The sequence below is a fragment of the Eulemur rufifrons genome, chromosome 20 (genome assembly GCF_041146395.1).
Source record: "Eulemur rufifrons isolate Redbay chromosome 20, OSU_ERuf_1, whole genome shotgun sequence".
In the NCBI taxonomy this organism is placed as follows: domain Eukaryota; kingdom Metazoa; phylum Chordata; class Mammalia; order Primates; family Lemuridae; genus Eulemur; species Eulemur rufifrons.
Genome location: NC_091002.1, coordinates 28,230,066 through 28,247,015, shown reverse-complemented (window position 1 = coordinate 28,247,015; position 16,950 = coordinate 28,230,066). Strand labels below are relative to the sequence as shown.

The following is a 16,950-nucleotide window of genomic DNA, read 5'->3' as shown; positions in this document are numbered from 1 at the left end:
TGTGGAGGTAGGATTTTTCAGCTACTGTTGTCATTTAAGTGATTTAAGCACCAATGACTGTGGCAGAAAAATAGTTCTAATTATTATAAATTATTGTAAAAAGATGAATACAGGACCAGACGCAGTGGCACATGCTTTTAATCCCAGCACTTTGGGAGGCCAAGGCAGGAGGACTGCCTGAGGCCAGGAGTTCTAGACCAGCCTGGGCAACATAGCGAAAGCCCAGTTATAAAAAAATAAGAAAAATTAGCTGGGCATGGTGACGCATGCCTGCAGTCCTAGCTACTGGCGAGGCTGAGGCAGGAGGATCGCTTGAGCCCAGGAGTTGGAGGCTGCAGTGAAGTATTATTGCACCACTGCACTCCAACCTGGGTAAGAGAGACCCTGGATATAAAAAAAAAAAAAAAAAAAAAAAAAAAGATGAATACAGGACATTTTAAGGCATCTTGACAAGGTCAATACAGGATGCAGGATAAAATCACTAAATACGTTCTGTACATATAGAGGACGCCTGGCAATCTATCAGTGAAGTATTTCTCCCATTTTACACACGGAAAGACTGAGGCTTGGTGCCATTAAGTTTCTTGTCCATGGCCCCACAGTCGGACCGGGTGGAGCCAGGACCTCGACAGTAAAGAGCAGGGGTCCTCTGGGATCCTGTAAGCCCCTAACGCCCATGCCCTGCGCAGGGCTGGGTGCGCACTGCTAACCGGAGGCCTGCTAGTAATTGGCTGAATGTTTGAACGGTGAGTACACGACTGATAACAGGAGGTGAGGAGACAGCAGCGACGCACTCGCCCAGGAGACCGGGGAAGCGAGCCGGGAACGGAGGAGGTGCCCTGGATCCAGCCGCAGCGGCGGAAGCTTTCGCAGTAGGCCGGAGCCGGCGGGGCGGAGCGGAGCGGGGCAGGGCTGTAGCCAGGCCCCGCCTCCGGGCGCGCCCGTGTGCGTGGCTGGGGGGCGCCGCGCGGAGTCCCATTGCGTGATGCGGCGCCTGAGGACCAGGCAGAGCGGCGCCGTATTAACTCTCACCCCCGGGACCCGCGCTCCCAACGTCCTGCCCGGCCGCCTCGCAGCTTAAGGAAGGCGCAGCCCTACGGCAGTGGGCCAGCCCCCAACCTCCAAACCGGCCCCGACCCCCCATCAGCGCTCCTTGCGCGCGTCCGGCCCCGCCCCCGGCCCCGACGTGCCCCCGCGCGCCGCGCCCCCTCCCACCCGGCACACCCCGCCGCGCCGCCCGGCCGTCGCGGGCCTGGAGCCGCCCGGCGGGCCTGAGCGACCCTCGCAGCGGCACGGTCCTGCTCCGCCTCCCGCCGCCATGGACGTGTACCCCCCGCGCCGGCTGGGGCTGCCCCGCGCGCGCTCCCCCGGAGGCTCCAGCCGCGGGTCCCCCTCCGTCAGGTACGCGGGGCCGTGGCCGCAGAGGGGCGGCCGGGTGGGGAATGCGGGTGGTCGGGGTCGGTGACGCCTCCCGCCGCAGGGCGTGGCCCGACATGGCTTCCTCGCGGACAGTTCTTTCCTAAACGGCTCCTGGAGGAACATTTTCCCAGGAACGGCGCCCTCTGCAGAGGCTCCACAATGGCTCCCCTATAGACAACCCCACAACGGTTCCCTGTGACGACTCCCTATTATGACATTCCCACCCCCCCATAGAACGTCTCCCCAGGGAAAGATTCCCCTATACAGAATCCCACCGTGACTTCCTTTGGAATAATTCACTTGCCTTCCCATGCAATGTTTCCCCCAGAAACGGCTACTTGTAGACGCCCCCTGCCCCACACACAATAGCTCCCTTATGTGGAAACTCAAATGGGTTTTCCTCAGCAACGGCTTACTTATAAAGCTCCCTACTGTAGATCTGTGGAGCCTTTGCCCTTTACTGCGGCTTCCTTAACGATCACCGCCCCCTACATACAACTGACAGCATCTCCCCTATTGCGCGTTTCTCCACCTCCCCCTGCCCCAGCCTGTATCGTGACGCGCTCCTTCGCTCCACAATGGGGAGCTCAGGTTGCGGGGAGGCGAAGTCATCGAGGGCGCAGGAGGGAAAACTAACTGAAGAGGGGAAGGAGGTTTAGAACCCCCGAAAGCGGCAGACGCCAGCCCCCTGAGGCCAGAGGCAGAGCCTTGGTTTTGGGGGGGGCTGTGATGGAGGGGGAAGCCCTTCCCTTCTGATTTAGGAAGATCTGTTTCCGATTTCTGCTCCCGGTGCCTTTGGTGCTGACCTTGGTATTCTCGGCATTGTTTGTGATGGAGCTGGTATGGGGCCTGCAAGCAGAGTGTGGAGGTTGGAATGATGGAAGGGTTGCAGCAGAAACCTTTGAGAAGGAGGGAGAGCGAGCGAGCTTTGGTACCAAACTGTCATTAAACCGGAAGAGAGGTTTTTTGTTTGTTTGCGTTTTCTTTTTCCTAGCCGCTTAACAAAGCAAATATGGTATGGTTCCCTTGAAAGGATGTTGTCAACTTACATGTTAGAATGGCTTTTCCTATAGTATTGTTATGGTACTTAAAGGCACTTTTTGCTTGTCAATCTGTTTTTTGGGGTTGTTTGTTTAACTAGACCTCATGGAGACCAAGAATGAATTCTTAGAACCTAATTTCTCTTTTACTTCCCTGCATTCTTTCGCACACCTTGGCGACTAATCATTGTTGAATGAATAAGGGATAGGGAAGGTGGGGCTAGATACCAATGAAACAGCATTTAGGAAGCCTAATTTGCTTCTAATTTGGCAGGTGACATTATTTGAACTCCTGCTCAGCCCTTCAATGTAATTCCTTGTGAGCTTTACAGTCCTAAGTGTTTAATTGCTTATGGTAACCGTCTCCAGTGCTTCCCAGCGTTTCTGCCAGTTTTCGCTGTCTTAAACAGAAGGTGTTTGAACTTTGTATAGAAATTGCACAGGATACTTTAGAACTTGGAGCAGCAATCCGTTAAGTCTAGGCTCTGTGCAGACTTGGGGTTTATCTCAGATCATCTTGAGCTTAGGAATCTTTTTTCCCATAAAATCCATCTCTTAACCACTGCCTTTTTTGTTTCTAGTAGCATGGCGGTGTGCTTTTTATGCATTTTAAAGGTAGTGTTTTTATGTTAAAAGGAAGTATGCTGGCTAACTTTCTTAATCATACTCAAATTCCAATTCTTCCATCCAGTGATTTGAATGAAACTTGTTAGATTTCAGACAAAGGGTAGTGCAAAGGACTCCAAGGCCTGGCTGTTCCATACCTTTGGTGAACAAATTTGCTGAGGGTTTCCTTCCTTTCCACGCCTCTATATAATTGAACATGCTTTTCTTGTCTATTCAAGCCTTTCCCTCACTTTTGACATTGAACATTTCTAGCAGGTTTGGCCTCAGTACTTTCCTGTCCCATATTTGGCTTCTTTGCTGCTCTCTGACTCCTGAGTGAGGAAAGAGGCAGGCCTAACTGGTGAAGTTACATTCCTACCATCCATAGATAGTATTTTGCAAGTGTATGGTTCTCTTCTAGCGAGGGAGTTCATTTTCAGAGATGGAGAATGAAGATCAGGAGTTAAAATATTATTGCTCAGAATTAGAAGCTTGTTTTTAAGGATATGATAATCATCAGTGCTGTCTATCAAAGATTTTTGGTTTCTGTCTCATGAGCATGTAATAGAATTGTAGTTGCTTCCCCTTTGAAGTTGGGTATGGCCCTGTGAGTTGCTTTTGTTCAGTGAAATGTACATAGGAATAATGTGTAGCCTTTCATGGTAAAAGCTTCTGGTATATAATTTGCCACTCTTGCCTTCTGTCATGGTGGCTGTTGGTGCTCTAGATGGTCCCAGACTCCATCAGTCTGGGACCCAGAGCAAGCTTTCAGGTGATCTATGTATGTAAAGTGAGCAAGAAGTGAAGTGCCACTGGGATTTTATATTATATTATACCAAGATATAATCTAGCCTATCTGAACTAGTACTAATGAACCAATGGAAATCTAGCTGAAATACACTTTCCTACTTCAAAATCTTTTTCTGCAGAGGGATCTGTTTCTGCTTGGGACTTGTTTAACAGTTTAAATTTCACTACCTCTTTATGCAAATAATTCAACATACACTGTTAAGTGCTGTGGATTCAAATAAATAAGGCAGTCCCCTGCCCTCCAAGAGCTCTTTTGTAAATGTAAATATATGAAAACAGTAAAAATCGTAATACAGAATGGTGAGAAATAAATGCTGAGGAAGAACTAGGACTGAAGGAACAATAATGCCAGAAGGCCTAGTCAGTTTTGGCCTCAGCTGTTGGAAGAATGGAGTTGCCATTTGTTAATATTGGGGACACTGGAAGAAGAGCAGATTTGTGGAGAGAATAGAGTTCAATTTTGGTCTTGTTCATTTTAAATTATCTAATAGATACTCAAGTAAAGATACTGGATAGGCAGTTGGATAGATTAGTCTGGAGTTCAGAAGGGAGATTGGGGATGGAGATACCATTTACATGCTGATGACTGCCAATTTTTTATTTAAAGCCATGAGACTAGACCAGGCATTGTGGAGCCTATGATCCCAGCACTTTGGGAGGCTGAGGTGGGAGGATCACTTAAGGCCAGGGGTTTGAGACCAACCTGGGCAACACAGTGAGACCCTATCTCTACAAAAACTAAAATTAACAAAGAAAAAGAAAAAGGAAGCCATGAGACTCGATAGAGTTCCAGAGAGTAAATGCAGGTACAAAAGAAGACTAATGTCCAAGCCCTGGCTTATCACATGTGTAAACTGAGGAGAGTGAGAACGTTCCCAGAAAAGACATGCAGCACTGCCTTCCAAATTCTGAGGGAAAATGGTTCCCAATGAGGTAGAAAAAGAATCAAGGTCATTGAAAGCCAAAAGATGGTTGATAGTCTAATGAGGACTAAGAATAAACTATTAGATTTGATAATGTGTAGGTCATTGGTGACCTTGACAATAACAGTTTTGGTGCATTGGGTTTAAGACAAAATGAAGCCAGTCACAGTGGTGCATGCCTGTAGTCCCGTCTGTTTGGGAGGTTAAGGTGGGAGGAACTCTTGAGTTCAGGAGTTCGAGTCCAGCCTGGACAACATAGTGAGATCCTAGCTCTAAAAAAATAATTAAAAAAAATTTTAACAAATAGAAAAGGAGAGAAGAAGAATTAAAGACAGTGAGTACAGATAGTCATAGCAATGATCTTTCAAGCATTGTTATAAGGCAGAGCAGAGTAATGGGGCTGTAGCTGGAAGGTCATGAGGTGTGAAGAGAGTTTTTTATTTTTAGGTGGGCGGACATTATAGCATATTTGTAAATTGATGGAAATGATGCATTAGTAAGGGAAAATTGATGATTAAAGAGAGAGAAGACATACTTGCAGGGGTGAAGTCCTTGAGTAAGTAAGAGGGATTGGATTTGGCCCACAAATGGATATGTTGACTTCAGGTGACATAGGCACAATGCATACAGTTCTTTGGTGGCAGATTATGTGGACCCAAATGCTGGTAGCATTAGTGGTGGGAGAAAGTGGAAGTTCTCTTCTGATTACTTCTGTATTCTCAGGTAAATAGGAAGGAAGTTCTCTTTTTATTGTTATTATTATTATTTTTGAGACAGAGTCTCACTCTGTTCCCCGGGCTAGAGTGCTGTGGCGTCAGCCTAGCTCACAGCAACTTCAAACTCCTGGGCTCAAGCAATCCTTCTGCCTCAGCCTCCCGAGTAGCTGGGACTACAGGCATGTGCCACCATGCCTGGCTAATTTTTCTCTGTATATATTTTTAGCTGTCCAGATCATTTCTTTCTGTTTTTAGTAGAGACGGAGTCTTGCTCTTGCTCAGGCTGGTCTCGAACTCTTGGCTTTGAGCGATCCTCCCACCTCGGCCTCCCAGAGTGTTAGGATTACAGGCGTGAGCCACCGCGCCCGGCCAAGGAAGGAAGGTCTTCATCTAAAAATGAAGAATGGGGAGGTGTTGGGAGTTTGTGGGGAAAGAAGGTGTAAAATTCATCTAGGAGAGTGAAGAAGGATGAGTTGAAGATAAGGAAAGGTATTAGAATTGCCAGGCAGCCCCAAGTGCCTATTTGATGTTTGTTGTAAATTTAAGGTGAGACCTAGTTAGCTTGGTTGTATGCTTTTCCTACAGCTGTGTTGAGCTGCTTGGATGTGAGCAATGTGGGAGGGAGTGGCTGAAGTAGGATAGAGGACAACACCATTGGAAGAGAGGAGTCAAGGCATTGAGAGGTAAAGATTGTGGTGCGTATTGAGATTACCATGAATTAAGGTAGGAGCAGTAGTAGCAAAGAGACAATGATCCAGAAGCTAAACTCTTTACAGAATGAGAAGGACTGAATGACTCAGGGATCTGTATATGTGTGTAATAAGGAGGGATAGTGGGTGGTTATTCCTTGATGGCATGAAGAAATAAAAAATAAAATTTCTCAGAACTAAAGGACACGAGTGTCAGATTAAAAGAATTCAAGATTAAAAGATTCAGAATCTTGAATTCAGATTCAAGATTAAAAGAACTCACCAGGAATCCAGCACAATTAATTTAAAAATAACCATGTCAGTATCACATGAGCTTACTCATATGTGGAATCTAAAAAAGTTGATCTTGGGCTGGGCATGGTGGCTCAGGCCTGTAATCCCAGGTCTTTGAGAGGCAAGGCGGAAGGATCGCTTGAGACCAAGAGTTTGAGACCAGCCTGAGCAAGAGCAAGACCCCATCTCTACAAAAGATAGAAAAAATAGCTGGGCACGGTGGTACGCACTTGTAGTCCCAGCCACTTGGGAGGCTGAGGCAGGAGGATCACTTGAGCCCAGGAGTTTGAGGTTACAGTGAGCTATGATGATGCCACTGCACTCTAGCCTGAGAGACAGAGCAAGACCCTGTCTCAAAAAACAAAACAAAAAAATTTTCATCTCATAGAAGTAGAGAGCAGAGAGGCTGGGGTAGCAGGGGAAGTAAGGAATGGGGAAATGTTGGTCAAAGGATATTTGATTACAGTTAGACAGGAGGAATAAATTCAAGATTTATTGTATAGCATGGTAAACTATAGTTAATGATGATATATTGTATTCTTAAAAAAACGGAAAGACAGTGGATGTTACGTGTTTTCCAAAATAACTATGTGAGTTAATACATTTGTTAATTAGATAGATTTAAATATTTCACAATATATATACTTCAAAACATCATGTTGTACACAATAAATATATGCAGTTTTGTCTGTCAATTTAAAATAAAAATACCCATGTCAAGGCACAGCATCATGAAATTTTCTAGCACTATAAAGACAAAAGAATATCTACAGATCACATAGATAGGATCAGGAATCATAGGATTCTAGCAGGGTTGGAAACTAGAACATAATGGAGCAAAGAGTGCCTTTTGAAAAAAAATAGAATTCTCTATCTGGCCATATTCTCAGGCAGGTGTGAGGAGAGGATAAAGACATTTCACACATGCACGGTTTCAAAATTTGACCTCCCATGCATGTTTTATGGAGAAGCTACTGGAGGATGTGCTCTAGCAAAACAGTCCGATTAAGGGGTTCCTGTGCTGGGGCCTCTCTATCCCATGTATCGGTGGGATTTCTATATTTTCAAGAGATTCATAAGGAAGGACCTTCTTTGTTACCCCTGGAAAAGGGCTGGAACCGTTTTTATTGCCATTTCCCACATGGCTTCTCCTAGTGCTTAGATCAGTGTCTGGCATGTAGTCAGTACTCACTAAATAGGAACTGCTATTGTTACCTATTATGAAACGCTGCTTGTACTAATTATTTATTGAATGAATAGAGAATAATTACAGGAGAAGCTGTGGGCTATGTTCAATTTCAGGGGTGTTCAGATTACGAGTCATAGTTTTTTTTTTTTTTTTTTTTTTTTTTGAGACAGAGTCTCACTCTGTTGCCGGGCTAGAGTGAGTGCCGTGGCGTCAGTCTAGCTCACAGCAACCTCAAACTCCTGGGCTTAAGCGATCCTACTGCCTCAGCCTCCCGAGTAGCTGGGACTACAGGCATGCACCACCATGCCCGGCTAATTTTTTGTATATATATATTTTAGTTGTCCATATAATTTCTTTCTATTTTTAGTAGAGACGGGGTCTCACTCTTGCTCAGGCTGGTCTCGAACTCCTGACCTCGAGCGATCCACCCGCCTCGGCCTCCCAGAGTGCTAGGATTACAGGCGTGAGCCACCACGCCTGGCCTTTTTTTTTTTTTTTTTTTTTTGAGACAGAGTCTCACTCTGTTGCCCAGGCTAGAGTGAGTGCCGTGGCGTCAGCCTAGCTCACAGCAACCTCAAACTCCTGAGCTCAAGGGATCCTCCTGTCTCAGCCTCCCAAGTAGCTGGGACTACAGGCATGCACCACCATGCCCGGCTAATTTTTTCTATATATATTTTTAGCTGTCCATATAATTTCTTTCTATTTTTAGTAGAAATGGGGTCTCGCTCTTGCTCAGGCTGGTCTCGAACTCCTGAGCTCAAAGGATCCGCCCACCTCGGCCTCCCAGAGTGCTAGGATTACAGGCGTGAGCCACCACGCCCGGCCACGAGTCATAGTTTTGAGCTAGGTAGTGAGAAAGTGGTTCTTGATAGTGACGTTCTACAGAGAGCACTTTAATTAAAGCCTCACAGAGGTTGGTTATCTCTTTGGTAATGTTGCCAATACCCTTGGTTCTTTTTTGGGTTCATGGATGTATGGAAGTAGTAACTGCAGTTGTAGTACCAATGGTCCATACCTTAAGAAAACTCAAAACTGCAAAGCATGCCTATGCCCTCAAATGTCTGAAAATGTGAAGTTTCAGCCTCCAACTTGCTTGGATGCTGGCCATCGAGGTGGCTATAGAAACAAAAAAGGTATTCTTAGTTAGGCTTTTATGGGTTTATTTCTGGCCCAGGGTAGAGGCCTGGGTATCTGCCTTCTTACTTGTGTCTGGGGAGACTGTATACTGAGGACTCTTATTTAGTGAATATTGTGACATTAATAGCGCACAATATCTCGACAATGTTACCTGACTTGTGGGCTCTTCTCTGATGTTCTAACTTTGGGGACGGGGTGGTGAATGAGATGTAGATGTCCTTTAACTTACACAGTTTAAATTGTTGTTTTTGTCCTGCAATTTAAAAAAAGAAAAAGAAAGAAAGAAAAGAAAAAGCAGGGTTTGCAACTTGAGTATTTAATACTGATCTGTGATTTTTGAGCCCTAGTTAAAAAAAAAGCAGCTCATTTGGCAAGTTTTTTATTTTTAACTCTTAATTTTGAAATAATTTTAGATTTATAGATGAGTTGCAAATATGATACAGAGTATTCCTACATACCCTTCACCTAGCTTCCTCTAATGTTCCCATCTGACATGTAACCATGGTGCATTTATCAAAACTAAGATGATAGTATTGGTATAATACTTTAGTTTACTTAATATACTTTTGTTTACTTAGAGTTTAGTACTCCAGGCTTTGTTTGAATTTTCCCGGTTTTTCTGCATGTCCTTTTCCCATTCCAGGATCTAAGGCAGGATTCCACATTGCATATAGATTTGGCATGCTTTTAATAGTCAAAGAAGTGAGGGAGAGTAATTGTGGATGCTTTTCTGAATGAAGACTTGTGAAACTCACTTTACAAAGAGCAGATTGTGGTGAGGAAATCTTTAGGGAAAGCCAGAGAAAAGGGAGAAAATAGGAAATAAGGTGTTACACTGGAATATAGTGAAAAAACTTCCAGAAAACATTTTCCATTTGTGGTGGGTGGCATTTTCTGAAGTTCTTGACTTTAGTTTGTAGAGTATCTTATGTATACCAATTCATGATATATGTGTAGACATGAATTGCAATGGGCCCCAAGTCTTAACCATTTTAGTTAAGGTGTAGCCTATTAGGAACTACATTTGGCAGCTGTTAAAAGACACTTGACAGTAATGACTTAACCTAAGGGTTTATCCCAGGGGTGGGGAACTTGTGGCCTTGGATAAACATTATCCTCTCTTGCAAAAGATGTCTGTCTAGAGGAAGGCATGTCATTCCTGCTATAAAGTCATCAGGGAGCCAGGCCTGTTTTGTGTTTGTGCTTTGTTATTGTTAGCAGGTGGCTTTTACCTTCACTATAGCTCCATAGTCACAGAATAGCTACAGGAACTCCAGCCATCATGTCTGTCAGGCAAGAAGGGAAAAAGGAAGGGATTTCCCTCCTAGTTGAGCCAGTTCCTTTCGAAGAACGTCCCCAGAAGCTTCTACCTCATGACTTACGCATATGTCTCAGTGGTTAGCACTAGAAGCAAAGGACCTGGACCTGTTGCCCACTCCCTGACCCCCATTGTGGTACTATTAGTAAGAAGAAGGGGAGAATGGGTATGGATTAGGCAACTGTTTCTACCACAAGGGGGTAGCTGTGTGGAGTGAAAGTTATATTGCTTAGGGTTACTAATGGCTCTGGGGAGCCACATGAAAGTACTGGGAGAAAATTTAAGTCATTGAATAGTTAAATGATGCCAGCACATTCATCAGCCATTGTGTGTGTGTGTGTGTGTGTGTGTGTGTCCCTTCAGTTTGAGTCACTTTGCGGCCAGTGGTTAACCATGTATTAGCCATGACAGCAGCGCCATTGGCAATACTTTTTCCATTGCAGCTTGGTGTTCCAGCAAAGACATCAGTAGGAAATGTCATCTATTGCCTCACGGCACATCCTGTCTTTTTGCCTTTCCTCCAAGTCTCTAGTTTTGCAAAGGGACGTAAATAATTGCTGCTTTAATGCAGGGCCAGGTTTCTTAAACCTGTAGCACTCCTACAATGAGCTCCTTTTAGTTAGTACCTGAAATCCAGATTAATGCTGATGGGGCTCTTATTACTCCTGTTGATTTTTTTCCCCCAACATTATATTATGAAAGTTTTCAAAAATACAGAAAAGTTAAAGAATTGTTCAGTGAACATTCATATATACCATACTTAGATTCTGTATTTATTATATTTGCTGTATTTGCCTTATCAACTGTCCATCCTTCTTTTCATCCATTGTATTTTTTAATGCTTTTCACAATAAGTTGTAGACAGCAGTATGCTTCAACCCTAAGCAATTCCTAGGATTGATGGTGTATTAAGAAGAATGCTTTTATTGCAAGTTAAAGAAACCCAACTCAAAGGATTTAAGTAAAAAAGAATGTATTGGCTTACTTGGCTAGAAAGGATAGGGGGAGATAGACTCACAGGAAGAGCTGCAAGAACTAGGCCGGGCGCGGTGGCTCACGCCTGTAATCCTAGCACTCTGGGAGGCCGAGGTGGGCGGATCCTTTGAGCTCAGGAGTTCGAGACCAGCCTGAGCAAGAGTGAGACCCCACCTCTACTAAAAAATAGAAAGAAATTATATGGACAGCTAAAAATATATATAGAAAAAATTAGCCGGGCATGGTGGCGCATGCCTGTAGTCCCAGCTACTCGGGAGGCTGAGACAGGAGGATCGCTTGAGCTCAGGAGTTTGAGGTTGCTGTGAGCTAGGCTGACGCCACGGCACTCACTCTAGCCTGGGCAACAGAGTGAGACTCTGTCTCAAAAAAAAAAAAAAAAAAAGAGCTGCAAGAACTAGAACTGGAACCACGACTGCTATCACAACATTTGACTCTGTCCATGATTTCTCATTTCTGCTTCTATCTGGCTGCATTTTCTCCTATGCATGCATCGTAAACCACATTCTTCTTGCACTGTGCCCCTGAAGGCCATTCATCTTCTAGCTCTAAAATGAGATAACCCTGGAAAGCACTCCAATTGACCTAGCTTCCGCCTGAGTAAATCTCAACCGGACACTGTGGCTGGGAAGAAAGACAGAGTATGTTACCAGGGCAGACAGAGATGGAAAGCATGCTGAGTGGAGTACATACCTCAGAAAGCTTTCCCACTCAGTCTCTGAGGCGGGTGTAGTTCTGGTACTTAATTAGGAAAGCACAAAAGAGAACTACAAATGCAAAAATTCTAAATAACCTACAAGTATGGTAAAATAACAACACTACTTCACTCACAAGTAGGATTTGTCACAGAAATGCAAGATTTATTCATTATTAGGAAACCTATTAATGAAATTAACAGACTAGTAGATTCTCTGCTTAAAATTTAACATGGCTGGCGTGCTGGCTCATGCCTATAATCCCAGCATTTTGGAAGGCTGAGGTGGGAGGATCATTTTAGCCCAGAAGTTCGAGACCAGCCTGGGCAACATGGTGAGACCCCATCTCTACAAAAAAAATTTTTCAAAACTTAGCCAGGCATGGTGGCATACACTTGTAGTCCCAGCTACTTGGGAGGTTGAGGCAGGAGGTTCACTTGAGCCCAGGAGTTTGAGGTTGCAGAAAGCTGTGATGACACCAATTACATTCTAGCCTGGGCAACAAAGTGAGACTCTGTCTCAAATAAAAAAGGGAACAAAAACTATAAAATACCTAGGAATCAACCTAATAATAATATGTAAGACCTATTTTGTAAATAAAAATAATAACTTGACACAAGAGTTTAACACAAGAAAGGAAGGCAAGGAGAGACACATCATGTTCCTGAGTGGGGAGCTCAGTACTGTCCAGATTCAACATGATTACAATACAAATTCTCAACAGAAATTTTTATGGAACATGACAGCTAATCTTACACTTCATCTTAAAGAGAAAATGTTCAGTGAAAGCCATGGAATCTTTGAAATAGTGATAGGACTTGCCTTATCAGCTATAAAATTAATCTGTATGTAATATTAGAAAGTTCACATGCTAGCTAGCATACCTTAAAACTCTGATTTTTTTTTTAGTGTACTATTTCTGTGAGAATAGATAAAATAGATCCAAACAATAGATCCAGCTATATAAGGCAATTTACCATATGCTACAAGTGGCATTCCATATCAGAGGGTTAAAAGAATCAGTATATGGTCTTGATCAATGTATGGAGCAAATATTTATATTTTTGGGAACAAAATGCAGTTAGGTTCCTGCTTCACAAAAGTAAAAAATTCCAGAGGAATTAAGAGCTATTTTTTTTTTTTTTTTTTGAGACAGAGTCTCTCTCTGTTGCCTGGGCTAGAGTGCCGTGGCGTCAAGCTCACAGCAACCTCAAACTCCTGGGCTTAAGCAATCCTTCTGCCTCAGCCTCCCAAGTAGCTGGGGGTACAGGCATGTGCCACCATGCCTGGCTGATTTTTCTGTATATATTTTTAGCTGTCCATATAATTTCTTTCTTTTTTTTTTTTAGTAGAGACGGGGTCTTGCTCTTGCTCAGGCTGGTCTCGAACTCCTGACCTTGAGCGATCCTCCCACCTTGGCCTCCCAGAGTGCTAGGATTATAGGCATGAGCCACTGCGCCCGGCCAAGAGCTAATTTTTTTTTTTTTTTTTTTAAGACAGTCTCACTCTGTTGCCCGGGCTAGAGTGCCGTGGCATCAGCCCAGCTCACAGCAACCTCAAACTCCTGGGCTCAAGTGATCTTCCTGCCTCAGCCTTCCGAGTAGTTGGGACTATAGGCATGTGCCACCATGCCTGGCTAATTTTTTTCTATATAGATTTTTAGCTGTCCAGATCATTTCTTTCTATTTTTAGTAGAGACGGGGTCTCGCTCTTGCTCAGGCTGGTCTCGAACTCCTGACCTCGAGCAATCCTCCCACCTTGGCCTCCCAGAGTGCTAGGATTATAGGCGTGAGCCACCGCACCCAGCCACAAGTGCTAATTTTTTTAAAAAAAAATCCATACATGTAATTAAAATGAAATATTGTTATTTATTATTTTGCTTATGATACTGAGTGAAGAAGGCAGAAGAAGATGACATGAAACCCTTAAGCTTGAAGATAGATTTAATTCAATAAAATTTTAAAACTTCTGCATGAAAAAGATACTATAAACAAAGTCTAGAGATTGGAGAAAATATTTGCAACATAGGGCCAAAACACAACTTTTTTAGTATGATGAAATAGGTACATTAATCAGGAAAAAAACCCCACATAATGGACTAGAAAATGAACAAAGAATATGAATACACATTCCTAGAAAAAGAAATGTAGGCCAGGTGCAGTGGTTCATGCCTGTAATCCCAGTACTTTTGGAGGTGGAGGTGAGAGAATCGGTTTGACACCAGGAGTTCAAGACCACCCTGGTCAACATAGTGAGACCCCATCTCTGTGAAAAATTAAAATAATAAAATAAGATGGGTGTGGTGGTACATGCCTTGTAGTCCTAGTTACTTGGGAGGCTGAAGTGGGAGTATCACTTGAGCCCAGGAGTTCTAGGTTACAGTGGACTATGATCATGCCACTGTACTCCAGCCTGGATGATAGAGTGAGACGCAGTCTCTAAAAAAAAGAAAGAAAAATATAGATGATTAATAAACATTTGACATTCTCCCTAGTGATTAGGGAAAATATGAATTCATAACTGAGAATTCTAGCCATTAATTTAGCATTAGTTGAAGAATGATAACACATGGTTTTGTTTAAGAAAACAATTTGGCAAGATCAAAATTTAAAGATACCTCTTAACCTGGCAGTGCTACTTTTAGGTCTCTACCTTGCAGAAACTTTTGTACTTGTGCCAAAGATGGATAAATAAGATTGCTCATTGAAGCATTGTTTGCAACAGCAAATAAAAATAATAAAAATCCTGAATGTTCAATCACAGTGTCCAGTTAAATAAAAACAAAAGAACGCAGTACAGTAGTTTAAAAAATGAGGCTCAGTTCTACGTACTAAGTTAGAAGGATCTCCATGGTATAGAGTTAAGTGAAAAAAACATTTTGTAGAACATATTTATGATTTTTTTATGTAAAAATTAATCCCTCCTGCAAAAAAAAAATAACCCACTCAGACTATATATTACTGAGAGATCCATACGAAATTGTTCACATCAGTTTTTTATGATGAGATGAATCAGATTGGTATGAGGATTCACTTTGTAAAACATTCAAAACAAAGGCGACAGGATATAAGGATAATATATTAGTGCTTTAATTGTTTGATTTTCAAGATAAAATTTAGTATAAATTATGGAGGAAAAACAGGTAAGAATAAAATTCTCAGTTTTTTTCATCATTTCTGGGGAACCAGGATAATGAAATACACACTAACAAGAAAACACACCTGTATGTTTATACATTAGTTACTATAAAAGCAATGAGCAGTTAGTTAATTATTACATTTAAGATGGAAGATGGGAAGAACAGAGATGATTGTTTTGAGTTCAAAAATGTATATGTGGCTGACTTTATTGTCAGGAAAACAGGTGTAGCAGAAAGAAAAAGTTCAGAATCAGAGAACACCTGGTTGCTCAGGTGCTGATGCTGTTAATGTTTACTCAGCCTCGTGATCTTGGGCAAACTATATCTGTTTAGGTCATGGTGTCTTCATCTTGTCATCTGTCATATCTAAATTCTGAGTCTAATCCAAGGAAAATCAGAAATAAATATAGTATGAAAGAAGCATATTTGATGTAAGCTGCATTATAAGGTCTGCTGAGTCTACCTGTCTCTTTTTTGTTTTTGTTTTGTTTTGTTTTTTTGAGACAGAATCTCACCTGTTGTCCCAGCTAGAGTGCATTGGCATGTCCATGTCTTCTAAAGGTCATACTTTGTAAAGTCATGGGTGACCACAGGCCATCTACCCAGGATGTGCCAGCCATGCTCTAGTACACCGGTCCCCAACCTTTTTGGCACCAGGGACCGGTTTCATGGAAGACCATTTTTCCACTGACTGGGGGCAGGGGAGGATGGTTTCAGGATGATTCAAGCACATTGCATTTATTGTGCTGCCAAACCTCTCTGCTAATGATAATCTGTATTTGCGGCCACCTCAGCTCCACCTCAGATCATCAGGCATTAGATTCTCATGGGAGTGTGCAACCTAGATCCCTCATATGTGCAGTTTACAGTGGGGTTCATGCTTCTATGAGAATCTCATGCCCCCCCCGCCCCCCCGATCTGACAGGAGGCAGAGCTCGGGTGGTAGCTATGAGATAAGCAATGGGCAGTGGCCATAAATACAGATGAAGCAAACTTCCCTTGTCAGCTGCTCACCTTCTGTGCAGCTCGATTCCTAACAGGCAACCGGTTCCTAGTGGGCTACGGACTGGTATGGTGTGTGGCCCCCGGGGTTGGGGACTGCAGCTCTAGTAGATCTGGAGGGTAGAGGGCAGTGTTATTGGTTGGGTTTGGTATATGCTTAAATATTTTATTTAAAAAAACAAAACAAAACTGAAAACACAATAAACTCACAGTGGTGACCTCTGGGGGTGAGGATCAATAAATAGTTTAGTTTTATATGTAATACTCCTTTTTTCCCTCAAAAAAGGACAATAAGTATTAATATTTTACGTACATAATTCAAAAAAGCACTAATATAGGTAAAAGCAAATATGCCAAAATGTTAACAGTGGTTAATTCTGTGTGCTAGGAGTACAGGTGATTGTGTTTTTCTTTATGCTTATTAGGGTTTTTTTTTAAATTAAAAGGTAAGTCAGTAAGTGACATGTATCATGGTTCATTGATGGATAACAGGCTATGTTCTGGTTAAAAATTAAATTTGTGAAGCAATAAAATGTACAGAGGGAAAAAGACCCGAATTTAGTTTTTCATTTGCCAAGAAAATAAGAAACACAAGGATAATGTTTTACTTTGGGAAGAGGAAGGTCTTTCTACATTTTATATGCTTCCACTTTATTTGGCCAAGATACTGTGACAAAGAAACTGTTTTCAATACTGTCTTGGCTTTTATAGCAGTAGTTAGGGAGCTGTTTGTTTCTTGGTCACATGACCTACTCATGCTTTTTGTCACTGGCCCGTTGCAAGTTTGAAAACCAAAGAGCTCTTGGTAACCTTGGCAGTCAGTCAGCCTACTGTCCGCATGGGTTGGGAAGTGAACCAACGGAGCAACTCCATGAAATATTTCTAGTGCAGAGAATGATTGCAAGATCACTCTTCTATTAAACATGAAAAACTGGGGAGTGGCAGGCAATCATCATTTTCCTGGGAATGGAGTTTTCTTT

At 42.9% G+C, this 16,950-nt stretch overlaps 1 protein-coding gene across 1 annotated transcript in view; it reads left to right on the top strand.

Moving 5' to 3' along the window:
• Positions 1-1,213: 1,213 nt before the first annotated feature.
• DNAAF9 (dynein axonemal assembly factor 9) overlaps positions 1,214-16,950 on the top strand; it is a 119,088-nt gene continuing 103,351 nt past the window's right edge. The window contains exon 1 of the mRNA XM_069496607.1: positions 1,214-1,401. Within this exon, the coding sequence (XP_069352708.1) occupies positions 1,319-1,401 (83 nt within the window). The 5' untranslated portion in view covers positions 1,214-1,318. The remainder of the gene's footprint in view (positions 1,402-16,950) is intronic.